General features: G+C 52.3%; 1 protein-coding gene across 1 annotated transcript; it reads right to left on the bottom strand.

The window, feature by feature from the left end:
• Positions 1-2,353: 2,353 nt before the first annotated feature.
• Positions 2,354-21,560, bottom strand: PRODH (proline dehydrogenase 1). The gene is made up of 14 exons (XM_061602934.1): positions 21,200-21,560; positions 19,243-19,451; positions 14,095-14,129; positions 12,756-12,899; positions 11,416-11,480; positions 10,173-10,289; positions 9,645-9,724; positions 8,697-8,778; positions 7,212-7,304; positions 5,949-6,095; positions 4,613-4,788; positions 3,936-4,034; positions 3,246-3,334; positions 2,354-2,945 (listed from the first exon to the last, which is right to left on the bottom strand). Exons 1-14 carry the CDS (start codon positions 21,527-21,529, stop codon positions 2,752-2,754), a joined length of 1,860 nt encoding a protein of 619 aa, XP_061458918.1. The 5' UTR covers positions 21,530-21,560; the 3' UTR covers positions 2,354-2,751.
• Between the last annotated feature and the right edge of the window lie 1,647 nt (positions 21,561-23,207).

Below are 23,207 nucleotides of genomic sequence, written 5' to 3'. Positions count from 1 at the left end.
ATGTCCTGCTTGCAGGCTTCCTATTGGGGCATCTGGTTTTGCCCCCTGTGAGAACAGGATGCTGGGCCTCCTTTGGCCTCACCCAGCACTCTTATGTTCCAGGTAAGGTGGTGCACAGCACCCCCTTTCAATCACTGCACCAGTTGTAGAACTCTTGCACAGGAGGTTTATCAGATCTTTAGCACTCTTCAAGTACATGAAAGGTTGCCACATAGAGGAGGGCTGGGATTTTTCCTCGATCGTCCCAGAGTGCAGGACACAGAATAATGGGCTCAAGTTGCAGGAAGCCAGATTTCGGCTGAACATCGGAAAAAACTTCCTGTTAGAGTGCTATGACCATAGAACCATTGACCTAGGGAGGTGGTGGGGTCTCCGACACTGGAGGCATTCAAGAGGCAGCTGGACGGCCATCTGTTGGGAATGCTTTGATTGGGATTCCTGTATTGAGCAGGGGGTTGGACTGGATGGCCTTATAGGCCCCTTCCAACTCTACTTTTCTATGATTCTCTCTTTTTCGCTCCCTCCTTTCTTTTTCTTTCTTCATTAATTAGTGCTGTCGCTGCTTTGGGGATTTTCTTTTTTTAATAGTTGAGTATTTGTCATAGTGTTCTTCGAATGTTAGCAGACGTGAGTGCTCCTTTTGTAAGGCAGCGGTGGGAAACTTGCGGCCTTCCAGCTGTTGTGGACTAGAACTCCCATCAGCCCCAGGCAGCAAGGCCAACAGCGACGGATGATGGGAGCTCTTTTCCAAAACGTCTGGCGGGCTCCCCATTGTGTGCTCCTAGACTACAGTAACTCTGCTGGATGTAGGTCAGGGGCCTCCCTCAACCCTGCCTGGAGATAGATTGAACCTGGGACCTTCTGCATGCAAGGCTGATGCAGTAACCCCTACAACGCTACAGCTGTTCATTCTTAGAGAGACAAGTGTACACCAGTTCAGGATTCACTTTCTGACCGGCACTGTGAGGGTTACAAGAATTCAAGCCTTGCTCTTGTTACACAGCCCCTTTGAATTACAAGCAAATTGAAATATGCTTGATCTCCTCTGCCCCTTAGTGGGAAAGATTATTATTATGCAAATCAGCTGAAAAGACTGGTACCAGGCAGGCTTTACCGTTAGGCAGAGCGAGGCAGATGCTGGGTCTACAGGGGGCAGCAGCAACAGCTCCCCTGCACCTTTCCAGCCATTCTGCTCTGCTGGAGGGCCACAGCTGTGCATGACCTGTGTGGCCTGCACCCTCAGCTGTGGTGGAGGATCGCATCCCACAACTACCGTTATAGTAAAATATGCTTAATGCTGCCAGGAATTGTTTGTAGCAGAGACGTTCGCTGCCTTAAACTGAGTTGGACCATTGGCCCATCTAGCTCAGTATTGTCTACACTGACTGGCAGCAGCTCTCCAGTGTTTCAGGCAGGGGTCTTTCCCAGCCCTACCTGGAGGTACTTCTGGGGATTGAACCTGGGCCTTCTGCCCACCCACAAGGCAGATGCTGAACCACAGAGCTAGGGCCCTTCCCTCGGTTGGCTGAGAATTAGCTGTGTTATGGGTCTGGCGAGTGGAAATGCTTGAGCGAGATTTGTTCGTGAAAGATTCAGGAGAGAAGAAAGTGCTTCATCCCAGAGCTAAACCATGGCACTCAAGGTGGAGTGACAGCCACAACCTTGGAGGGTTTTAAAAAAGGGGGGCTGGCAAATTCATGGAGGAGAAGGCTTGTGAGGGCCACAATGGTTATGCTCACCCTCCCATGGTGGAGGCAGTAAATGCCTCTGGAAACCAGCAACTGGGAAGCACAGGGGGGAGAGGGCTGTTGTGCTCAGATTCAGCTTGTGGGTGTCCTAGAGGCACCTGGCTGGCCACTGTGAGAACAGGATGCTGGACGAAAGATGGGCCTCTGGCCTGATCTAGCAGGACTGTCGACTAGTGCCGTAATCTTTCCTCACTGTAGTTATCAAGGGCTTCACAGCAGGCTTTTTGTTTTTTAAAAAGAACTGATTAAGGGACATTTTCTAAGCACATTGCAATGTGTTAGGACGCAACTGCAGAGAATGATCTTCATTCCTTTCGTTCTTGCTGCCCTGAGCTCCTACTGGGAGGAATGGCGGGTTATAAATCTGATAAAATAAAATAAATAAATTTACCCTCCATCCCCTTAACTGCAGGCAAGGAGGGGGACAGAGGCCAAGAGACTCTGGGTGCTTCTAGGTGGCCATCTAAAGCCAGGAGTGGCCAGGCTCATGCAACACCAGCCCCTGGGGCAAACCCAGGACGATGTTCAACTAGGGGCTAGAAGTTCTTTCATCCTCTCCAGCTGCAGCCCGCTACCCTGCTGTGCAACAGACAGATGCAAGAGACTGCCAAGTCCATTTTTATTGGGGCTGCCATCTCCACCCTTGACAAGCCTGAGGATGAACCCAGAAGCAGAAGTGGTGCTCAGCGGGGATCGTTCCTACACACAGAACAAAAAAATCACAAGCCGCCCGATGGCAAAAGGCAGGTCACACCAAAGGGGTTCTGGGGGCCGGTACAGGCGCAATCTCGTGTCTACAAGAGCCCCAGCGTGCCAAGGACCAGGACTGATGTAGCATCCGTTGCCAAGTTGCAGAGAGAGAGAGGAGAGCTGTCACGCTTTTAAAAAGCAGCAAAAGTGGTATTAGATGCTTTCACGCCCTCTTTGGTCCAACTGGGACATTTTGCTCTGACCGTTCTATTCTACCTCCCCCCCCAAAAAAGGTGGGGTCTGGGGGGCAAGTCTATGGCGGGCTTGGGGCGGAGAGGAGGGTGCCTGCAAACAGCCGCCTTTTCAGCTCGATCCAGAGAAGCTCCTGTTCCTCCTTGGCTCTCGCCATGAAGCCCCGATTCTCCTGGGCTCTCCTTGACAGGTATGGCAGCACTTCGTTGACAGGCCCGTAGGGGACATATTTGTACACTGGGAATCCGGCTTGACCTGAAGGCAGCAGGGTTGGGATGAAAAAGAAAACTGGTCCCATCCTGAATTCTCAGTACAGCGCCAAGGCTATTTACGGTGCTGGATGAATACAGCCCCCTCTGGAACTATACATTTAAAGCAGCCTCATACCACTGTAAACAGTCATGGCTTCTCCCAAAGAATCCTGGGAACTGTAGTTTAAGGGTGCCACCCCCTCTCCCCTTCATAGAACTATCCCAGAGTAGTTTAGCAATCAGTCCCTCTTGCCGGGGAACTTTGATTTCCCCTGGCTCCTAGCAACAGTTGTCCAAGGCTTACCAAGAGGGAAAGTGATTTGGTCGCACATGCCCAGGAGCTGCCCAAAGGAGATCTTGTTTTCAGAAGGGTGGATGCCCAGATCTGCCATCCTGCATAATATAAGGAGGAGGGACATACGATTTTTAAAATTGCAATTTCATTAAAGAAAAAAGGAAGTCAATAGGAACCTCCCCCCCCATCGGTTCACATTAACAGAACATTTAAACAATACATCAATTTTAGTTTATACTAAATATATGCCGGCCAAATACACATCCAAAGTTGGTGATTATTATGGGAGGTATGCTCAAATACGGCAAGGGTGATGATGCCATTGCATAATAGTTGGCAGGTATTTGTCTTCCCAAGGTCGAAGTATGAGTCTCTTAGTGGCCTTTAAGGTATGTCACAACCATTCTTGTTGCCCTGCCATTAATCTCCACATAACAGGAATATTATTTAAAAGGGCATGGGCATGTGCAAATTTCTGAGATTTTGCCAATACAAAGTTAAGATGGGCAATGGCTTCAGACCACAAATAAAATATCACTGGACATGCCTCCATCAGAGGCCTCAGTGAGAAGGGATATAAGGGTCCTCTGCAAGAACTGGGCACCTTTGGGTCTTTCCCTGCTGATCCCCCTTCAGGCTTTGCTGTCCAGGGTCTCCCAGCTGCCAGGAGATGGAGGGGGGGACCCTTGCCCTACATACCTGCGGAGTGTGAACTTCACTGTGTCCTTGTTGTGGGAAGCCACCATCACGTTGGCGTTGCGGCTGTGCCGAATCTCCTCAAGAATATAGTCCAGGCATCTGCAGGCAGGAGACGAGGAGGAAGGTGACCCCACCACACTGGTGGAACATGCCCTTCCTCTCCTCTGAAGCTCGGAGCCACCTCGCAGGGACGTCAGAAGCTGCTCGTTGAGGTCCGGCTAGCTTAGTATCGTCTACACTGACTGGCAGCGGCTTCTCACAGGGTTGCATCCAGCGCTAATCCAGAGTAGACCCATTGGAATTAATGGGCATGGCTAGCTGAGCTCCCTTAATTTCATTGGGTCCGCTCCGAGCAGAACTTAGTTTGATTTAGCCCATGCTTTCAGAATGGGGACATTCCTAACCCCACCTAGAAATGCTGGGGGTTGAACCTGGGCCCTTCTGCATGCAAAGCAGGGGCTCTACCACTGAGCTACGGCCTGAGCCTTAGGACCTAGGAAGCTGCTTTATGCCGAGCCAGACCACTGGTCCATCTAGTCTGGTATTGTCTACCCTGACTGGCAGCAGTTCTCCATGTTTTCCGGCAGGGGGCGCTCACAGCCACACCTGGAGAAGCCGCTGGGAATTGAACCTGGGCCCTTCTGTGTGCAGAGCAGATGGTACGGCTCTTCCCCCACCTGTGGTACATCTCGCTGGTCTTTTTGTAAGTGGGATTGATGGGGTCCTCGTAGCCCACTTCGGCTGCCCGGCTGCGCTCCTGCTCCATGTAGGCCCCTCTCACCAGCTTGGCTCCGAAATGCCAGCCTTCCCGGCGAGAGAGCTCCACGTCCACTGTCACGTTGTCGTAAGCATTCTGCTCAGAGGGCGGCAAAAACGGAGAGGGCGTCAGGAACCCAGGAAGAGGCCTCAGAAGGAGCCAGGTCAACGGTCCACTGAGCTCAGGGTTGTCAACCTGGTTCGCCTTTGGGCTGCACTGATGTGGTCAACCTCCTCCGCCGAGGCCCACTTGCCAGTGGTGGGCATAAGTAGCACACGCACACACGCATGTTCACAGAGCTGCACACATTTCCAGCCCTCCCCGCTCCAGCACTGGAGTGAGGGCTGGCTGGAGCAGCAGTGCCTTTCGCTCTTGAAAGAGCAGGGAGATTTGTGGGGGCTGCTTTTTCTGGCTTAGGGGGCCAAATCTGGCCTGCGGGCTCCTAGTTAGCCACCTCTGGTCTACATTGACTGGCAGTGGCTCTCCAAGGTTTCAGAGGGGGGGTGCCTTTCCCAGCCTTACCTGGGACCCTCTGCACTGAGCTATGGCCCTTTCCCCTGTAATCTCAAAACACTGTCTACAAGTACCTCAAAAGAGCACCTTCCCAGTATCAACCATCTTGGACCCTACAATTGGCAAGCAGGGCCTTGTTGATGATGCTGCCACTGGCGCAGCCTGGTTGGCAGTGAACCGTGACAGGGCCTTTTCAGTGGAGGCTCCCCATTTGTGGAATGCCTTCCCCATTGAGGTGCATCTGTCTCCATAACTACTGACTTTTAGGAGGAATCTGAAAACATTCCTGCTTACTCAGGCATTTGATAGCTGAAGGAGACTGTTCCTGGGCAACCTGGAGATCACTGGATGGAAGCAGTGTTTTGTTTGTTTGTTTTAAACTGAAACTGTTTTTTAGCATGTTTTCAACCAATTTTAGAATGCCTTTCTTTTTGTTGTTAAATGGTTTTGTTGATGTGTTTGTCGCCTTGGGCTCCTTCACAAATATATGTCTGTCTAGCTCAGTGTTGTCAACACTGACTGGCAGTGATACTCCAGGGTCTCAGGGCAAGGGACATTCCCAGTCCTACTTGGAGATGCTGCCGGGGATCGAACCTCTGACCGCCTGCTTTGGGGAACAAAGTGGTGGCGTTTAGCCAACAGCAGCAATTTAAGAGACCCACAGAATCCCTGACGTCCGCTGCCAGCGTTTGTGCTGTGAGCACAACTCGCCTTCTTAAGTCGTCTCTGGCCCGGCCTCTCACCTTCAAGTAGCACTGGAAAGTGTTGAAGATGGCCGCTTTCTCCTGGTTGAACTTCCGCTGCATTTCCAGGGTGAGGCGGCTGATGGCTGGCTGGAAGTAGGTCTGCTCGGCATCCACCATCAGCCTCACGCCCATCTCCACAGCTTTCTGTAAACGCAGAGGCAGGGCAGGTCACAGCCGCACGGAGGCCATCTTGGGCTTGCTCAGGGCCTCATTCACTACATGCCCAAACCCACTGCCTAGGGTAGAGGTTAGGAACCTTTTCCAGCCTGGGGGCCACATTCCTTTCTGGGTAACCTCCCAGGGGCCACTTGCCAGTGGTGGGCAGAGCCAGAGCCAACAAATACAAATTTTATCTTTGGATCGCAGGCTAGTTTTTGCACACTCATCCCCCTCATCCAGAAAAGCAAGGGGCATCATCAAAATTCAAGGCTATATTCTAGCAAAGACACGTTCCTGTCAGGCAAGAATGCAGGGCCAGTGAGGACTGTAGCCTGGGGAGAATTCTGAGGGCCAGATACAGAGGCTTGGAGGCCGAACTTGGGCCATGGGTCTGAGGCTCCCCACCCCTGGGCTTCAGAGTAATGCTGGAAGCAGCGTGAGGGATCTGGGGAGCTTGAAAACTTTCCAGTAACTTTGACCTTCTAAACTACCTTGCTGTATATATTATATTTGCTGCTTTGTAAACCGCTAGAGCAACCGTGCGGGGAACTTTTGGCCCTCCAGATGTTGCTGAAGCACAACTCCCATCATCCTAAGCCACTGGCCATGCTTGCTGGGGCTGACAGGAGCCAGAGTTCTGAAGGGCCAAAGGTTCCCCGCACAGCAGCTCTAAGTGCAGAAATGCATCCCTCCGGCATATACAGGAATAGTCAATCCGTCAGTGCTGTTGATCATCCTTGCCCAACACGTCTGCATGTTCAAAAAGGCAAAAGCAGCATGGAGGAGTTGCCCTGAAGTAGCTCTAGGTGGCTCCCATCAGCAAGCCAAGATGCCCATCTGCAGAGGAAAGGACCCAATCCCCTCCAAAGCTGCAACCCACCCGCCTCCAGGCACCATCCCCAGCTCCAGACAGGGCAATCTACAAACCATCCCACTGAAACAATTAAAAAAAGAGAAGGTATTTTTAATGGGCACGAGCTTCTCCGCCTTGTCCAAGCGTCCCATCTCTCTCTCAGGAGTGGACCCTGGGAGGAGGAGGAAAATCCCTCCTGACTCATTTGTAAGACATTTGTGTACCACTGAATCATTTGCGTTTCTTACCTTGGCAAGAACATCCATGCGCTGGAGCATCCGCTTCATCTGCTGCTCCTCCTCCTCAGTGAAGGAAGAGAGAAGGGGCTCCAGCTGTCCTGTCTGGGGGGAGAGAGGACATGGAGGGTGATGGGGGGCATGACAGACACCCACCACACGCACAGAACGAGGCGGCCCAGGCAGCTGCCTTATGCTGTCAGTCCGCTGGTGCGTCCAGCTCATTATGGCTGACACTGACTGGCAGCAGCTCTCCAGGGCTTCAGGCAGGGAGGGTCTTTCGGGGTTTTGTTTGCATGCACGCAAAGCGGATGCTCTTCCACGGAGCTATGGCTCTCCCCCAACTCAAAGCCTGGATGGGAAGCACAGCTATTTACAGACGATCAGAGGTTGTGATGGGAGAGATCTGGCCGGCTGCATCTGCCGGTGGGGGATGGACTAGGCAGCCCCCCCCCCGCTCAATCCTCAGCTGCAAGTGGATTTTTGCAGGGGTGCAGTATTTTAATGGGCCTGCAGGGGGCAGCATCTCAGTGCATACAGACAAGCCCATTCTAAAAGGAAGACCGTGGAGCGAGAGAAGGACCAGTGGGACTCCCCTCCCGTTCCACTAACGGTGCAATCCTGTCCTCGGGTTACACGAGCACCACGAGAAGAGGGCTGTTGTCATCCCTGGAGCACAAGGACAGACACATCTGTGTCACCGGGCCTTTCCAGGCCCAAAGAGACGGCTGCAGTTTCTGCATCACTTCCGTTTTACATGTTGGGACACACCCGTTGCAATTTTACTGCAGATGCGCATGTTGTATTTTATTGTGCCTTGTGGCACTGCCATGAGAACATCGATGGAAAGCGGGTCTAAACATCAAATAAATACAACCAGATAAAGCCAGACACTCTACCACTGAGCTACAACCCTTCCTGTCAGACAGCACATAACTAAGGGACAAATAAAAGTGTGTTTGCCAGGCAGTCCATGGGGGACATGAGCCAGCCTGATGCTCCCCCGGGCAACAGCTTTGCAATCAAGTGGGCTGCTGATAGCAAACCACCCCACCCTGCCTCTCCCTTAGCTGGAGACGAGAGATTACAGGATGGCTGGCAATACTGACACTGGGCCACTGCTAACATGCAGAGCCAGACTGTACTCTACTCTATCGGAGCCTTTGCCAGCCGGCTGGCCTTCAGCCGTTTCGGACTACATCTCCCAAGAGCCCAAATCGGCATGGACGCATCATGCTGGGGTGGGAGGGAGCTGTTGTCTAAAATATGGCCGTGCTGGCTGGGGCTGATGGCAGCCGTGCTCCAAAACATCTCGGTGGCACCAGGCTGAGGGCAGGCTGCCCCGGCGCGATCAGTTGGACAGGACTCTGCAGAGCTGTGCAGACACCGCAAGGCTCTTGCTGCTTTCTCTATGATAAGTTGGGGAGACGAGGGGAAGGTTCCCCATAGCCACATAAAAGTCCTTAACCCCCCCCCCCATGGGCTCCAGTCATTTACCTCAATGTTTGGAATAAGCAGGAGTTTGGAGATCTCCGTCCGAGAATCAATCAGGCTGTTCCAGTCAAGCAAATCTACTGTTCTGGGGGTGGAAGGAGTGAAAGCGAAAGGAAGTTTCAGAAGCAGCCTTTGGGATATGGAGTCAGACCTATATAGGTTATTATTTTATTTATTACATTTATATCCTGCTTTTCCCCAAGGAGCTCAAGGCAGCTTAGAAACATGGCTCTCCCCCTCCTGATTTTATCTTCAGAACAACCCTGCGAGGTAGGTTAAGCTGAGAGTCTGTGACTGGCCCCAAGGTCCCCCAGTGACCTTCATGGCTAAGCAGGAATTTGAACCCCGGCCTCCCGGGTCCCATCCCAACACTCTCAACCAATACACCACACTGTCTACACTGACTGGCAGCAGCGCTACCAGGGTTTCAGACAGGCAGCCTCCCCAGCCCTACCTGGGGTTCAACATGGGGCCTTCTGCACTCAAAGCAGATGCTCTACCACCCAGCAATGGCCCGTCCCTTTTCGGGATGGGGAAACGCCACCTCAGCCCACCTCAATGTTTCGCACCGGGGTCTGCCCACCCCAGATGCGGGGATCTCCAGATCCACTCACAGGAGACCTGTGCTGCAGAACTCTGAAGCTGGGATACAGCATTCCAAGTGCATCTGAGTTTTCATAAGAAGTCCGGAATTCAGGGATTGGGAATGATATGGCCCTTCAGGTGTATTTAGACTGCACCTGCCATTGGCCCTAACTGGCAACATAGCCAATAGTCAGGGATGATGGGAGGTGGAGTCTGGTAACATCTGGGGAGGGGGGCATCACGTGGGGGAAAGGCTGTAGTTCAGTGACGGGACGTTGGTTGAACGGATGTGTGAAGCCCCCCTCCCTACAAAGCCAGCACTAATGAGTCTTGTTCCCAGGACACCGGAGGCCAGGGAGCGCTTACCCAGACATGCCCAGCTTCTCGCCCGTGAACCAGTGCTGGCTCTCTGCTTTCGTGGCAATCCCCAGCTTGGCTAGTGCTTCCTGCCGGAGAAACCCAAACAAACCCATTTTAATTATTGTTCTTGGTGCTGACGGCACCATTTGCCCGCTGCTTAACCGAAATAGCTTTCCAAAGCAGCTTTGTAAGGCCAATCGCAAGACAGGCCCTCCAACCCTTCAGGCTTGCAATCTTAAAGAGGAAAAAAAAGACACGACATGAAAGGAAAAAAGGACAGGGAGGGAGGAGAACAAAAGAGCAAAAGCCAGGCACCGCCATCTGGAAATTACAGGGCTGTATCCAGTGTAACCCTACTCAGAGTAGACCCACTGAAACAATTTATTTCAGTGGGACTACTCTGAGTAGGACATAGCAGCATACAATCCATAGTTCTTGTAACCACCAACCGGGCTGGGAAACAATTCAGAAGCTCCCGGCGGAAGAGTTGCTGCTAGATATTTCCGCAGTTGTGCATCACAAGCTAGGACTCACCTGCAGCTTCTCCACTTCCAGTTTGGTCTCCAGGGCTGCCAGGCCCACTTTGCCCTGCTCTGCGGCCAGCTGGTGGAAGAAGCGCCGCCACTTCACCAGCACTTCTGAGAACTGCAGCTGGAAAAGGGGCACAGAGAGACAGGAGAAGGTGAGCGTGTGCATGCATGCGTCTGTGACGGGGCCTGTCTGGAAAAGTCTGAACTGGACAATTTTCCTGCCAAGTATTATTACAAACTTTCTTTTGCTGATGTTTTGTTTTTAAAGTGGTTTTTAAGATGTTTAAAATCTGTTTTATAGAATTTTCAGTGTTTTGTCGTTCGTTTGCCACCCTGGGAGGAAGGGTGGGATATAAATCAAATAAATAAATAGTTGTAGCAGTTCTATTTATTCGTCACTTGCCACATAAGGCATCTCCAAGCAACTTACAACACTGAAGGAGTATAACCGTAATGCTTTTTAAAAAAAAGTTACAATAGAAGTCATGCAATAGTCTATGAAACAGAACCTAGTAACAGACCCAATTTTAGTTCTGACAGGCTTTCCCAGCAGGATGAATAGGCCACCCTCATTGCTGTCTACCCTGCATTGTTTTTAAATTCATCCCATCATCCCTAACCACTGACCATGCTGACTGCTAACTTAGCACCTTCATTTTACTTCCATTCAAGTAAAGCTAAAAAAAAAAAAATTGAAACCATCAAGCTTGCTGAATATGTCTTTGCAATTGGCATACATTTGTCAGAGGCAGCATGCTTCTGAAAACCAGTTGCCGGAAGCCTCAGGAGGGGAGAGTGTTCTTGCACTCGGGTCCTGCTTGCGGGCTTCCCCCAGGCACCTGGTTGGCCACTGTGAGAACAGGATGCTGGACTAGATGGGCCACTGGCCTGATCCAGCAGGCTCTTCTGATGTTATTGATGAACGTATGAAAAAAGGGCAAATTTTCTCCAGGGAAATAAATCACTTCTTAACATTGTGTTAATCGAGGTACTTCCTAAATAGCAGTGCAGGCCAATTGGTCACTACGACTGATCAAAGACTGACACCCCACCCCAGCGCCAGAGTGGCCTCATTGCTTCCGGTGACTCTTCCCATTCCACAATTCCTCCCCCTCCCCACAGGCCCTCAGTCCCAGGGCCTGTGGATGATCCGCAAGTCAGCAACAGAAGCCTGCATCAGACAGAGAGACAGCCGGCATCGGAGAGGAAAAAGACAAGCCACAGAGCCCAAGTGTGTGTCTGCTTACCAGGAACTGTGGCCTCCCCAGTGCTGTCAACTTAATGGCAGAGAAACCATCTTCTGAGCTCCCACCTGCCAAGGAGACAAAGCAGGTTCACCTCTCTTGCCAAAGCCCCAACAGCCAAAGGGGACCCCAGCCCCTTCCTCCACAGAGCTCAGGGCAGCACCTCCAGAGAGAGTCTGCCTTTTATCCTCACGACAATCCTGAGAGGTAGGCAAGGCTGGGCAGAGATATCAACCCGGGCCCCTGTAGTCCACATCAGACACTCTTGGGTGTGATACCACATGAGGTTAGTTTGTGTATCAGTTAAGACAGCGTTTACAGCAGAGGCAGCTAACCTGTTTTCAGCTTGAGGGCTGCATCCAGCTTTAGCCAGCACTCCAGGGGCCACATCCAGCATTGTGTATGGCCACCCTGCACTCCGCGCAGATCGGCTGCTGAGATTTTTGTCCCCTCCTTACTCATCAAGTCATCTATCTAACGAGTACACAGAGGGTAATTTGGGTTCCCCGGAAGGGCACTCGGCACTCCGACAACCCAAAGAGATGTTAAATACATTGTTTTCTTTTTTTACTGCAACTGCAAAAATTAGTGGGGCTGCCAGAAAGAAACAAACAGCCGGGGGGGTGTCATATCAAGCCCGTGGGTGAGGATTGAGCCACCTCCGGTTTGTGGCTCACCCTGAGTTTGCAGCTTGGAAGTACACATGCATGCATCCGTCCCAACCTGCTCTGTCCTGCCAGATGTCTGGAAGCAACAAACCATAAGCACGATGTGCGAAGCACAAGGAAAGGAGAAACAAATCACCAGGGCTGGCTCACACATTGTGCTTGTGGTTTGTTGCTCCCGGAGCACAATGGGTGCAATTCAGCATCATGCGCTAGCACACTGCGCGTTCGCTCTTAAGCCGTAAACTGTGACTTAATCATGATGGGGAAGCCAGCCCGTCGGCTCTCTCTAAGGTGTCCTCAAGCATAGCTGATATGAAGCTAAGCTGACGCAGCTTAATACCAAATCTGATCCCCCTGCCAAGCACTGCCTCTTTTGAATGATACAATATGTTTATTGCTTAGCGCAAAGACCATTGCAGGACAGAACTAAATACAAAACATTTAGACATTAAATGACTTTCATACAATTTTGAATGGATGGTGGTGCCTCAAGGCATTTCCCAATCCAACGAGACAAGTTGCCAATCCTGGGACCTTCTCCATTTCCTCTGTAGAAGGCAGACCCTTCTGCTGTCTGGCCAAGCTTCTCTTGCAAGGTTTCGGGAAGAGCTGGCATACAGGGGGTGTGTGAGTGCATGCGCGTGCAAGGCTTCTGGGAGGGCCGGTGCTGCCTACCTGAGGCCTCAATGCATCGCAGGAAGGTGTCCATGTGCCGGTCGCATTTGGCTTCGTCTGCATAGAAGTATGTGCGGGCACTGATGACACCATCCCGCCGGTCGCCAAACTTTCGGTGCACGCTGTAGCGTTTCTCTCTCTGCTCTGTTGGGAAGAAGGGATGGATGCGAGAGCAAACAAAGTGAATCAAGGTGCGGGGGGTGTTAAGAAAATGAAACTAACAGGCCTGGCCCAAACCGAATGTCAGATCCCTAGAAATAATGTTGCACCATAAAGACGTTTGCACCTGCTCTTGGGTTTCTCAGCCCCCCTGAGACTGTTGAGCAGTGCTCCAAATTCTGGGATTAAAAAAAGGCGATCTCTTGGAGAGTTGCAATGACTTGCATTCAGTAGCATATTTAGCCCCCCGCACTGGTCAATCCCCACAGTTCAGGGCTTGCTCCATTTAACCCAGGGAGAGTCAACTTGGAGCCCTCCCGCTGTTTTAGACTACAGCCCCCAACGGCTCCAGCCAGTGCAGCCAATGGCAGAAGACGCTGGGAGTTGTAGTCCAACATCCTCTGGAAGGCACCATACGGTGACTGCATGCCGTCTATCTTTGCTACACAAGGGGAAATGAAACAGCTGGGAACCAGGAAGTCTGTTGTTTCTCACCATAAAAAGCTCTCAAAAGTGGACACAGGCTTGCATAAAAATGGCATATACCAACGTCTATGTATAGATGGCTATTTAGGAAGACAGAGCAGAGAAATTCAATATCTCTCACCGCAGTAGAGAAGACAGCGAGGAGGTGATCTGTATACTTGCTCAGTCTGTTGATGATGAGTGTTGATAGGCAACTTCAAGCCTCCCCCCCGCTGTCCCTTCTTAAGAGTTATATTTAAACTGGATTTGGACCAGACAGTCCTTCAGAGGACACCTTCAAATAAAGGACTGTCCTCTGTAAAGCCAGGAAGGGCTGCAGCTCAGTGGCAGAGCACCAGCTTTGCATGCAGAAGGCCCCAGGTTCAATCCCTGACAGCCTCTCCAGGGAGGGCTGGGGAAAGACTTCCTGCCTGAAACCCTGGGGAGCCACTGCTGCTGGTCAGTGTAGACAATACTGAGCTAGACAGACCAATATTTTAATAACAAAAATGGTTGGGTAATCTAGTTGGCCTTCCGGTTGCCTGATGAAAAGGAGATGGCCCCCGAAAAAAGCAAAGGGGGAAAATAAAAAAGTTTGCTCCATTTTGCATGCCGGGATGCACAGTGCAAAGGTGAATGATGGGGGAGAGAGATCAAGGTTACTGGTGGGGCAGGCGCTAGGGGGTATCACAAACATGAAAAAGTCTTGACTTACTGCCAGTCTCCTTCTCAAACGCAGAGGTACAGGAGCTGAAAAGAAAGAGGAAGCCTTGCTTTACTACCAGAGGTGGGAAACAGGGAGATCGCTGGGTGATTTATGGGAGATCGCTGGGTGATTTATGGGGCATCACCAAGGGCTTCCTATGCCCAATTTTTTAAACACTGCCTCCCCCCTCCTCGCCACCTGGGGCCCATCAGATAATGTTTTCCTCCATCTGCCATCAGCCCTGGTCAAGGGTGGCAGATGGTCAGGGGTGATGCGAATGGCAATCCAGCAACATCTAAAGGTTTTGGTGTACCAAATCCCTACTCAGCTTGGGACCAGGATACCTGAAAGACTGTTTTACCCCTTGTATACCCAGTCAATCAATGCGCTCTGCAGGTGAGGGCCTCCTGCAGATATCATCTTATCAGGAGGTCCGTTCTGCACAACACAGGAAGCGGACCTTTAATGTGGCAGCACCTGCCCCTTGGAACTCCCTCCCCTTAAATATTAGACAGGAGCTATCTCTGTTATCTTTTTGGTGCCTGCTGAAGACCTTCCTCCTTCAACAAGCCTTTTAAGCAGAGACCGTATCCCAGTCTGCGTCTATGCTGGAATTCCTTTTTAAGATGTTTTAAAAGCTTTTTTTAAAAAAGATGTTTTTAAAGGTGTTCTTTATATATTTTAAAGTATGTTTTTATGATATTTTTTTATTAAGTTTAGTGTTTCTGTTTGCTGCCCTGAGCACCTACTCGGAGGAAGGGCGGGATAAAATAACAACAAGAAGAACAAGAATAGCAACAAGAATAATAAAGAGTTATTGTTATTATAAAGGGTGCTAGGCTGGGGAAGGTTGCTTCAGCAATAACAAGAACGCTTCCCCCCCAAGCCGCCTCCTAAATTAGGCTACTGAGATTAAGAAAGTTTGGGGGTAAACCACGAGTGGATTTTTGTGTGACAGGACTGTGAGCTCAGTACTGCTATGGAGTATAGATTCCTGAGATGAGCACCTTGTTCCTAACTCTGTGTTGATACTCCACCCTCCTTGCAAGTCACTAGTTTGCACCCAGTGCTGGTTGGCAGACCTTGTGGTTCTATTAAAAAAACAAGCCCTGCAAGCCTGAACTGTGCTCACCCCTGTTCTCTGCCGACTCACCGCAAGCGACTCTGGTGAGTCACTACACAAACGGCAAGTGCAGCCAAACCACGAGGGGGGTGGGGGAGAAGCGTTACATATTCTCAGCATGGTGCAGGAGAAGCCAGCAAGCCCACAGAGTACTTGCAGCAAAGAAGGTGGCAGGTCTCTTGGTGAGTTCATCGGCAACAGGCAAAACTGGCAGCCTCAAAACAGTGGAGGCTGTTTGCCTTGCAGTCCTACAGGCCAACCCTGCTCCTTTAACATAACATCTCCAACTAACTCTTCTTTAAGGACATAGTACAGCTTGACGACACTCACTCTCACACACATTTCAGGGCCTGTAGAGGCAGGGGTTGCCAATACGGTGCCCACATGCACCAGCGGGCCCATCTGTACTTTCTAAGGTGCTGACACAAGGCCCGAAACAGCCCCTCAAAAATCAACCTCTCCTACAGTGAAGCCAATATGCCACATCTCCATGGCAGACATTTGGTGACATGCCACACCCCTAATGGCACCCATGGCTCTCTCTCAAAATTTAAAATGTGCCACCAGCCCCCCAAAAGGCTGGCAATCCTTTCTTTATAGCCATTAAGCATAGCCAGTGATGCACAAATCTAGGCTTGGCTGACATATCGCAAACAAAATGCCCAGGTGTTTCCCCCCACTTTGATTTTCTACTGGTTGCACAAACACGAAAAGGCGCCATGGGTCCAGGATGCCATGCGCCCACGGTAAGGTCTTCCCTCTGCATAATGAACACCAGAAAAACAGACAGGCCAGAAATGTGGGAGGGGGCTGCAACTATGAAACAGAAAGGTCGGGTTTCAAGGAACTGCGCAGGTCTGCTTCACTCAAGCTCAACAGTAAAGGGCAGGCACTGAAGAGAGATTGCAACACAAGAGCTCTGCAGGAATAAGCTCCATTCTATTCGCATAAGGAAGCTCTGCGACGTGGATTAGAGAGGCTGGCTGAGCTCATAAACTTGGTAGCCTGCGCAGAATAAGAGATTTGGGGAGGGCGAGGCTTCATCTGAAGCACAAAGATGTGCTGGGGAGACATTCAGTGGCAGAACATGTGCCTGGCCTGCAGGAGGTCCAGGTTCAACCTCTGGCATCGCCTGGTAGCGCTGGGAAAAGGCATGCTCGCTGACACCCTGGAGAGCCACTGCCTGTCAGTGTAGACAAGAGTGAGCTTGTCTGCTGCTTCCTAAAGATGCTTAAAAGGGGTTCAGACAGATGGATGGAGAGTAACCCTCTTGGCGGCTACAAGCCACAACGGCTGCCTTCCACCCCGCCAACAGAGGCAGCAAGTCTCTCAATGCCAGTTGCTGGGAATCGCAAGCGGAGAGAGCTGCTGTTGCTCTCAGGGCCGGCTGGGGGCCCTTCCCTTTGGGGCACCTGGTTGGCCGCTGAGAGAACAGAACTCTGGACTAGCTGGGCCTTCAGCTCCGAACTGGATTAGAACAATAGTGCTGGGAGGTATTTCAACCCCTTGCCCGTGCAAGATCAAAACTGCCCCCGTGATCCACCTTGAAGGGGTGTTCTTATGAGGCCAGCACCCCACCAAAATGAATGGAAGCCCTGCAGAAGCGGCTCTTAAAAGGCTTCACCGAAAAAGGACGGCACAATCTGCCAACAGCCAATGCCAGAATAGATGACTGGAAGGCAGTTTCAACCAGGGGGGGGCTGCCTCTCTCCCTGCCCCCACCCCGAGCAGGATGAAGGAAAGAAACCCAAGGCAGCCCCTCCACTAAGAGCCAGCTGGGGCTTTCGCAGAGTGGCACCTGTTGCAGGCACCTGTTCTGTTTGCGTTGCATAAGGGATCTGCCTCTCCAGCTGACCAAACTGAAGGGCAAAGGACTGCCCTCGACCAATCGCACAGCCGGAGTGTTTGGATTTTTTCCTCCCCCTCCTCTCTCTCTTCCCCCCCCCTTTTGCCCCAAGTTGCACATTCTGTACCAAACAGAGAGGACAACCCACCTTATGACGCAAGGCTGGCTAAGCTTCATCCTGGCCTTTAAAACACATTAAACCAAAACATCTTCACACACCCCAGTTTCTACACACACACCCCCCCCCTTCGTCATCCTACGTCCAGCCATGCAAGAGGCATAACTCAAGGGCGCATTCCCCCCAGCCGCAAAAGCTCAAGGAGGCTAGCGAGGGGGTGTGGCCTGGGGCCAAAGGGCGCGGCTGCGGAGGGGGTATGTCTTGGGGGAGAGTCCCAAGGGCCAGCCAGAAAGGCTTGGAGAGCCACATCCAGCCACGGTGTAGGCAACCACTGATCTAGGGGAACCAATGGTCTGCCTGCACATCAGGCAGCACCCCATGTTTGTCACGTGTGGCAGTGCTGTTTCCCTGACCCCAGTTATTCAGCCTGAGGCTTGCGTTTCGCACCCCTATTTGGAACGGCGCTCTCTGCACAAGTTGTGGAGTTCCTGTCCAAATGTTAGGGCAGGGCAATCCTGTGCCAACAGACTGAGCGCTGCACGTAGATGTTGGCGAGCCAGCCAGAGAGCCGGGTCCAACTCTCTGTGCAGCCACGGACTTCATCAAGCATCGGGTCTTCCCTCACTTTTTTTTCCTGAAGGGCTCGGCTTCAAGGCACGGCCTTTCGCACTGAGGAGCAAGAAGTGCATACTATGGACTACAAACTTGAGCCTTTGCAATCCTGCATGTGGTACTCCTTCAGAAAAGGGAAGGTCTCTGAAGGCAGGGCTAACTGACTGAGGTCCAGCGCACTTTGTCTCAGCCCAGCATGAGCAAAGGAACAGGCTACAAACCGTAACCCAACATGAAAAAAAAGACGTTTTGACATCTTCCCAAGCAATTCTTGAGGGGATGCTAATCATTCCTTCTTTGCATTTTTTGGAGAATTTTTATTTATTTATTAAGTTTATACCCTGCACTTCCTCCCGGTTGAGCCCAGGGTGGCAAAAATTGCTGCTTAAAAATGTGCCTCCTGCCAGGGTGGGTTTGTTCCAAAACACAAACATGCCTGGAATAAATTTCAGGTCAAGCACTAGATGTTTTTTATTGTTATTGACGAGCGACGCCCCTGCATCCATAATAAACACTGGAACATGGGAATCCACTTTATACAGAACCAGACCATTCATCCATCTAGCTCAGTATTGCTTACCCTGACTGGCAGTGGCATTCCAGGCAGGGATGATTCCCAGCCCTACCGGGGAATCCTGCCGTGAATTGAACCTGGAACCTGCTGCACTCAAAGCAAGTGCCCTACTCTGTGGATGGTCCTGTAACACAGAGGAACCTGCCATGTCAGACCAGTGGGCCATCTAACTCAGCACTGCTGTCACTGACTGGCCGTGACTCTCCGGGATGTCTGAGAGGAGTCTCTCCGAGATGCCAAGGGCTAAACCCGGGAACGCCTGCATGCAAAGCCAGTGCTCCACCACGGACCTACATCTCTTCAGTATAGAGAGTCAGAACACCGGCACATCTAGCTTAGCACTTCCAGTGAGCAGCAGCAGCTCTCTAAGCGTTTAGACAGAGGTCATGGCCAGCCTCCCTGCAGATGCCCTTGGGGACTGAACCTCTTGGGTACATCCCAGGTGCCCCAAAGCAGCCCCAGCATGCATCCTCACTTCCCTCTCCTCCCCCCCAAACAAAATGCTTTGTTTGCAGGGAAAAGACCACAGGTCAGAAGACAACACACAGGGCGACGATCAGGAGAAAGGCGAGCATGAACTTGGCCCTTTGCACATTGCTGAAATAGCTGCCCTGTGGCAAAATCATCCTGGTCAGCCTCCTCCCAGAGCCCAAAATGTGCATACCAACTGCCCTGGCTTCTCAGCCTGTCTTGGGCTAAACATCCCCCCCAAACCGGTCCTTCTGCTTGCTAAGGGGGCCGTTTCAAGCTGCTCCAGCTGCCTCTAGCCAGGGGGAAACTCCCTGCTGCAAGCCATTGCAACAGTTGTTATGGGAAGTCCCTTGAATCAGCTGTACGCACACACATCCCTCCCCTCCAGCCAGACCATGAAAACATCCTCTTACTCCAGTTCCTTCTTCTCCGCCTCCTCCGTGGTCAGGTCCTCCTCCACGCTGTAGTCCAGCACAGAGCCCACTCCGTAAGCACGGTTGCGACGGATGAGAGGCTTGATGGCGTCTTGATCTTCTCCGGCCACAAACTGCCCGTAGAAGGTCAGCTTCATCAGCTTCTCAAAGAGTCGCTGGCCCAACAGCTTCTGGCTGAGGCTCATCAGCTGCAGGAAAAGCAGTCAGGCTGTCAAGACCAGGCAGAGCTCCCCACTAGCAGCAAAGAGGCTCCTCAGGACTGTGGTCCCAGCAGGGCTGCTTGAGGCGGCTTTTTCCATGAACGCTCAGCTTGCATGAAAACAGATGTGCAAGCTTCTAGTCCCTTCAGTTGCCCAAAGATGAAGGGAAGCAGGCAGTATTACTCCACAACTGCTCAGGAAGAAATATCTTTTAGATTATTTCAACACTGAAGCACTTGGTGCCCTCGTCTGCTCATTTTCCTCTTCCCTCCTCTTCTTCTTCTTGTGTCATGTCTTTAGATTGTTAAGGTCGAGGGAAAGGACTGCATAATTGTTATTGATTTGTAAGCCGCTCAAGTAGCTTTTTTGGGAGTGGGGGTTTACCGGCTGAAAAGCATGGTGCTTTGAATAAATAAAGTGCATTCATATAAAGATTGCTTGTTTTTAGGATTTTTGCTGTTCCACTTTAACTTGTTACCAAGGTCTCTCACCAGGCGGCTTGTGATGTCAGTGGAGGCTGGTCAACTTGGGCAAATGGGACGCTGCCCTACCAACCTCCCTCCGCCAGCCCCACGTGCCCAGCCCCACCTGTCCGCCTTCTGACGTACAGCCAATTGGGGCGGGGGGGGGGGTTGGCTCTGCCTGTGATTGGCTCTGGCTCTGCGAACAGCTGGTCTTTCCACCTTCTGCCCCACTAGTGCCAGTGAGCACCAGCTGCCTCTTGCCTCTTGCCCAGTGCCTCACTGGCTATGAGTGGCCAGCTATAACGGGCAAGAACACCTAAAGCAAGCCTCTCCCCTCAGAGGCTGCCATCAGGACCTTTCCTGCAGCGTAGCGCAATAAAACTGATAACCAACAGAAGGATCATTTGTTAGTGGCACCTTCAGCATCCTTGTCCCGAGTCTGCCCCAAATGTGTCACATAAAGCAGCCGGGAGATGTTTTGGAGGACAACTCCCTTCAGCCCGGCTCCTCCTTGCATTGCCTAGGCAAGCCCCTGAACCCAGCAGCCCCCAGCTGCCTGTTTGCTTAGAAAACAAAAACCCTTCCACCCCCTTCCTCCACTGGGGCATTACATAAGCACAGCCTGGCCAACGGGGGGGGGGCTCTAGTCCAGCATCCTGGTCTCACAGTGGCCAACCAGATGCCACCAGGAAGCCGGTAAGCAGTGTCCAAACAGATGCCAATGGGAAGCCGGAGAGTAAGACCTGAGTGCAAGGGCATTCTCTCCTCCCGCATTCAGAGATAGACTGCCCCCGAACATCGAGGTTCTGCTATCCCAATAGCCCACCTAGTCCAGCCTCATGTTCTCTCAATAGCCAAGCAGATGCCCGTTACGGGAGGCAGGCGAGCAGGACCTGAGCGCAAGAGCAACTCTCCTTTCCTGCGCTTCCCAGCAACCGATATTCAGGGGCATCCTGCCTCTGACCGGATAGCCGGCGCACAGCCACTGTGGCTGGTGGCCACGGACAGCCTTATGCCGCGTTTCCCAGAACAGCCTTCGGGAGGTGCCTGGAAAGAAACGGGGCCAGGCGCGCCCTGATTCTAGTTACCGGCTCCTGGAGGAAGGGAAAGATGGAAAGGAGAGAAAAATGAGAGGGAGGGAGGGAGGGAGGGAAGAAAGAAAGGGCAGGAAAAGAGAATACAGGAAAGGGCGAAGAAAGCGAAAGCGACGCAGCGGGGGCACGCGGATCTTGCGCCGCGCCCCTCCGCCCCGCGGTGCCCCGGGCGGCTCACCTTGTTGCCGTGCTCCACCAGCGGCTCGAGGGAGCAGAGGCCCAGCACCAGGAGCCCCCGCGCCAGCTCGCCGCTGCTCTTGCTCCGGAAAGCCTCCCGCGCGTCCGCGAAGTCCACCGCGCGCGGCGGAGGCGGCAGGGGCGGCTGCTGCGAATCCCGGAGGTGAACGCCCGGCGGCGCGGCGGCTAGAGGCGGCGCAAGGGCAGCCAGAGGCGGCTCCGGAGCGGGCGCCGCGGCCGTTGCGGAGCGCAGGCAGCTCCGCGGGGCGAAGGTCTGGGCTGCGCGCACCGCCAAAAAGGCGCCCCCGGAGCTCCGGCAACGCCTAGCCATGGCCGCGCAGAGAAAAGGAGAAAGAGCCGGCGGGCGCCGCGGGCGCGCTTAAATACGCGCCGCTTCCTTCGAGCGACGCCCACTCGCTCCCGTAGGGGGCCCTCCATTGGCCGGAGCGCTCGCTAGGGGGACCCCGCCCCCCGAGCCACGCCCACTGTCCTGTTGGCTGCCTTCCTTATTGGTCCTTCCTTCTCCAAGTCACGCCCTCCCGGGCGGGCAGAGGCAACACCCACCACCCGCACCTCTTCTCCGGCTCGTAGACTTAACGGGGGCGCTTGACACGTGTATGGCGGTTCACGTGTATCTGGATTAGGATGGGGGCCCTCAAGGCTGGCACCAAAAGGAAGCGGCCTCTGGCTCTGCGCCCCTGCCTCCAAGGAACTTAGGTCATCCTGGAAGGGGGAAGATCAAACCAATAGTGTAGTGGCAAATTCAGAGGTGCAGGGTCCCTTTGTGATAGTCACAGCCACTCCCTCTCCCACCCTTGCCCCCCACCCTGCTGGGCTGAGAATGAGATCCTTGTTAATGCAGAGTGTTAGCTGCTGAGAAGAGTCTTGGTGGCTGACTCACCTCCTTTAGCTCTAACTGGCTCCAAATCAGCAGGAAAGGACAAGGTGGTATGTTATCAGACTCTTCTCAGTGGCTAACGCACCTCCTTTCATGCTGATTGGCTCATAGGATGCTGGAGACGTTGGGACCCTGCTCCCTAAAAACCAAGATGTCTAAGACCCCCTTGAGTCCCCAGACTACTACACCCCTAGACCTAACTGACCCTACCTATCTGCCAGTAAAGGAGCAAGTGCTCTAATGCTTGCTTTCCTCTTCCCTCCAAGTTCCTTTTTCCTTTTTTGTCATGTGTATTAGATTGAGATCCTGCAGGCAGGGACTATTTTATCTTCTAATACACACACACACAATTTGGTGATTTGTAAGTGCTAGATCATTGTCATGAATATTCTAGCTCTATAACAACCTTTTAAAAGTAAAGACTTTCTGCATAAAGGAAGTCAGCACACAAATTCATGGAGGGTAAGCCTATCCGCGGCTACTAGCCACAATGGTTACGCTCTGTTTCCAATATTGGTTGGGGGCATGCCTGTGAATACCAGTTGCTGGGAATCACAGGGGGGGGGAGTCCTGCTGTCAGTAGCCGTGCCAAGAGGAAAAAGGCCCCCCAAATAAGGCACTTGCTGCCCTAGGTTATTTTGCCCACCTGGAAATATAGTTTGCCCCTTCCGTGCCCTCCCACCAAATGTTTTTTCTGGTGCCATTGCTGGCTGCTGTTGCGCTCACGTCCTGCTTCTGGGCTTCCCGTAATGGGCATCTGGTTGGCCACTGTGAGAACAGGACGCTGGACTAGATGGCCACTGGCCTGATCTAGCAGGGTCTTCTTCAGTGCCGTGTTCACAGATGGCATTATACCAGTGGTTCCCAAACTCTGCCCCACCCCGCAACCGCTTGAAAATTGCTGTGGGTCTTGGCAGACCACTGTCCTATTTTTCAGCCATCCCGTGGAATCCACATCGTAATACAAGAAAATCCATACCATGTAAGAAAAAAAGGAAGCAATTGAAATGCAATTAAAAATCACTCTGAACAATATTCAGTGGGACGGAGGTGTGTGGCTCCTATCTTCAACCACAAATCCGCAGACACACTGCAGATCCACCAGAACAAA

This window comes from Rhineura floridana, chromosome 19 (assembly GCF_030035675.1).
Source record: "Rhineura floridana isolate rRhiFlo1 chromosome 19, rRhiFlo1.hap2, whole genome shotgun sequence".
In the NCBI taxonomy this organism is placed as follows: domain Eukaryota; kingdom Metazoa; phylum Chordata; class Lepidosauria; order Squamata; family Rhineuridae; genus Rhineura; species Rhineura floridana.
The sequence above is the reverse complement of the archived record's forward strand: the minus strand, read 5'-3'. Positions and strand labels throughout refer to the sequence as shown.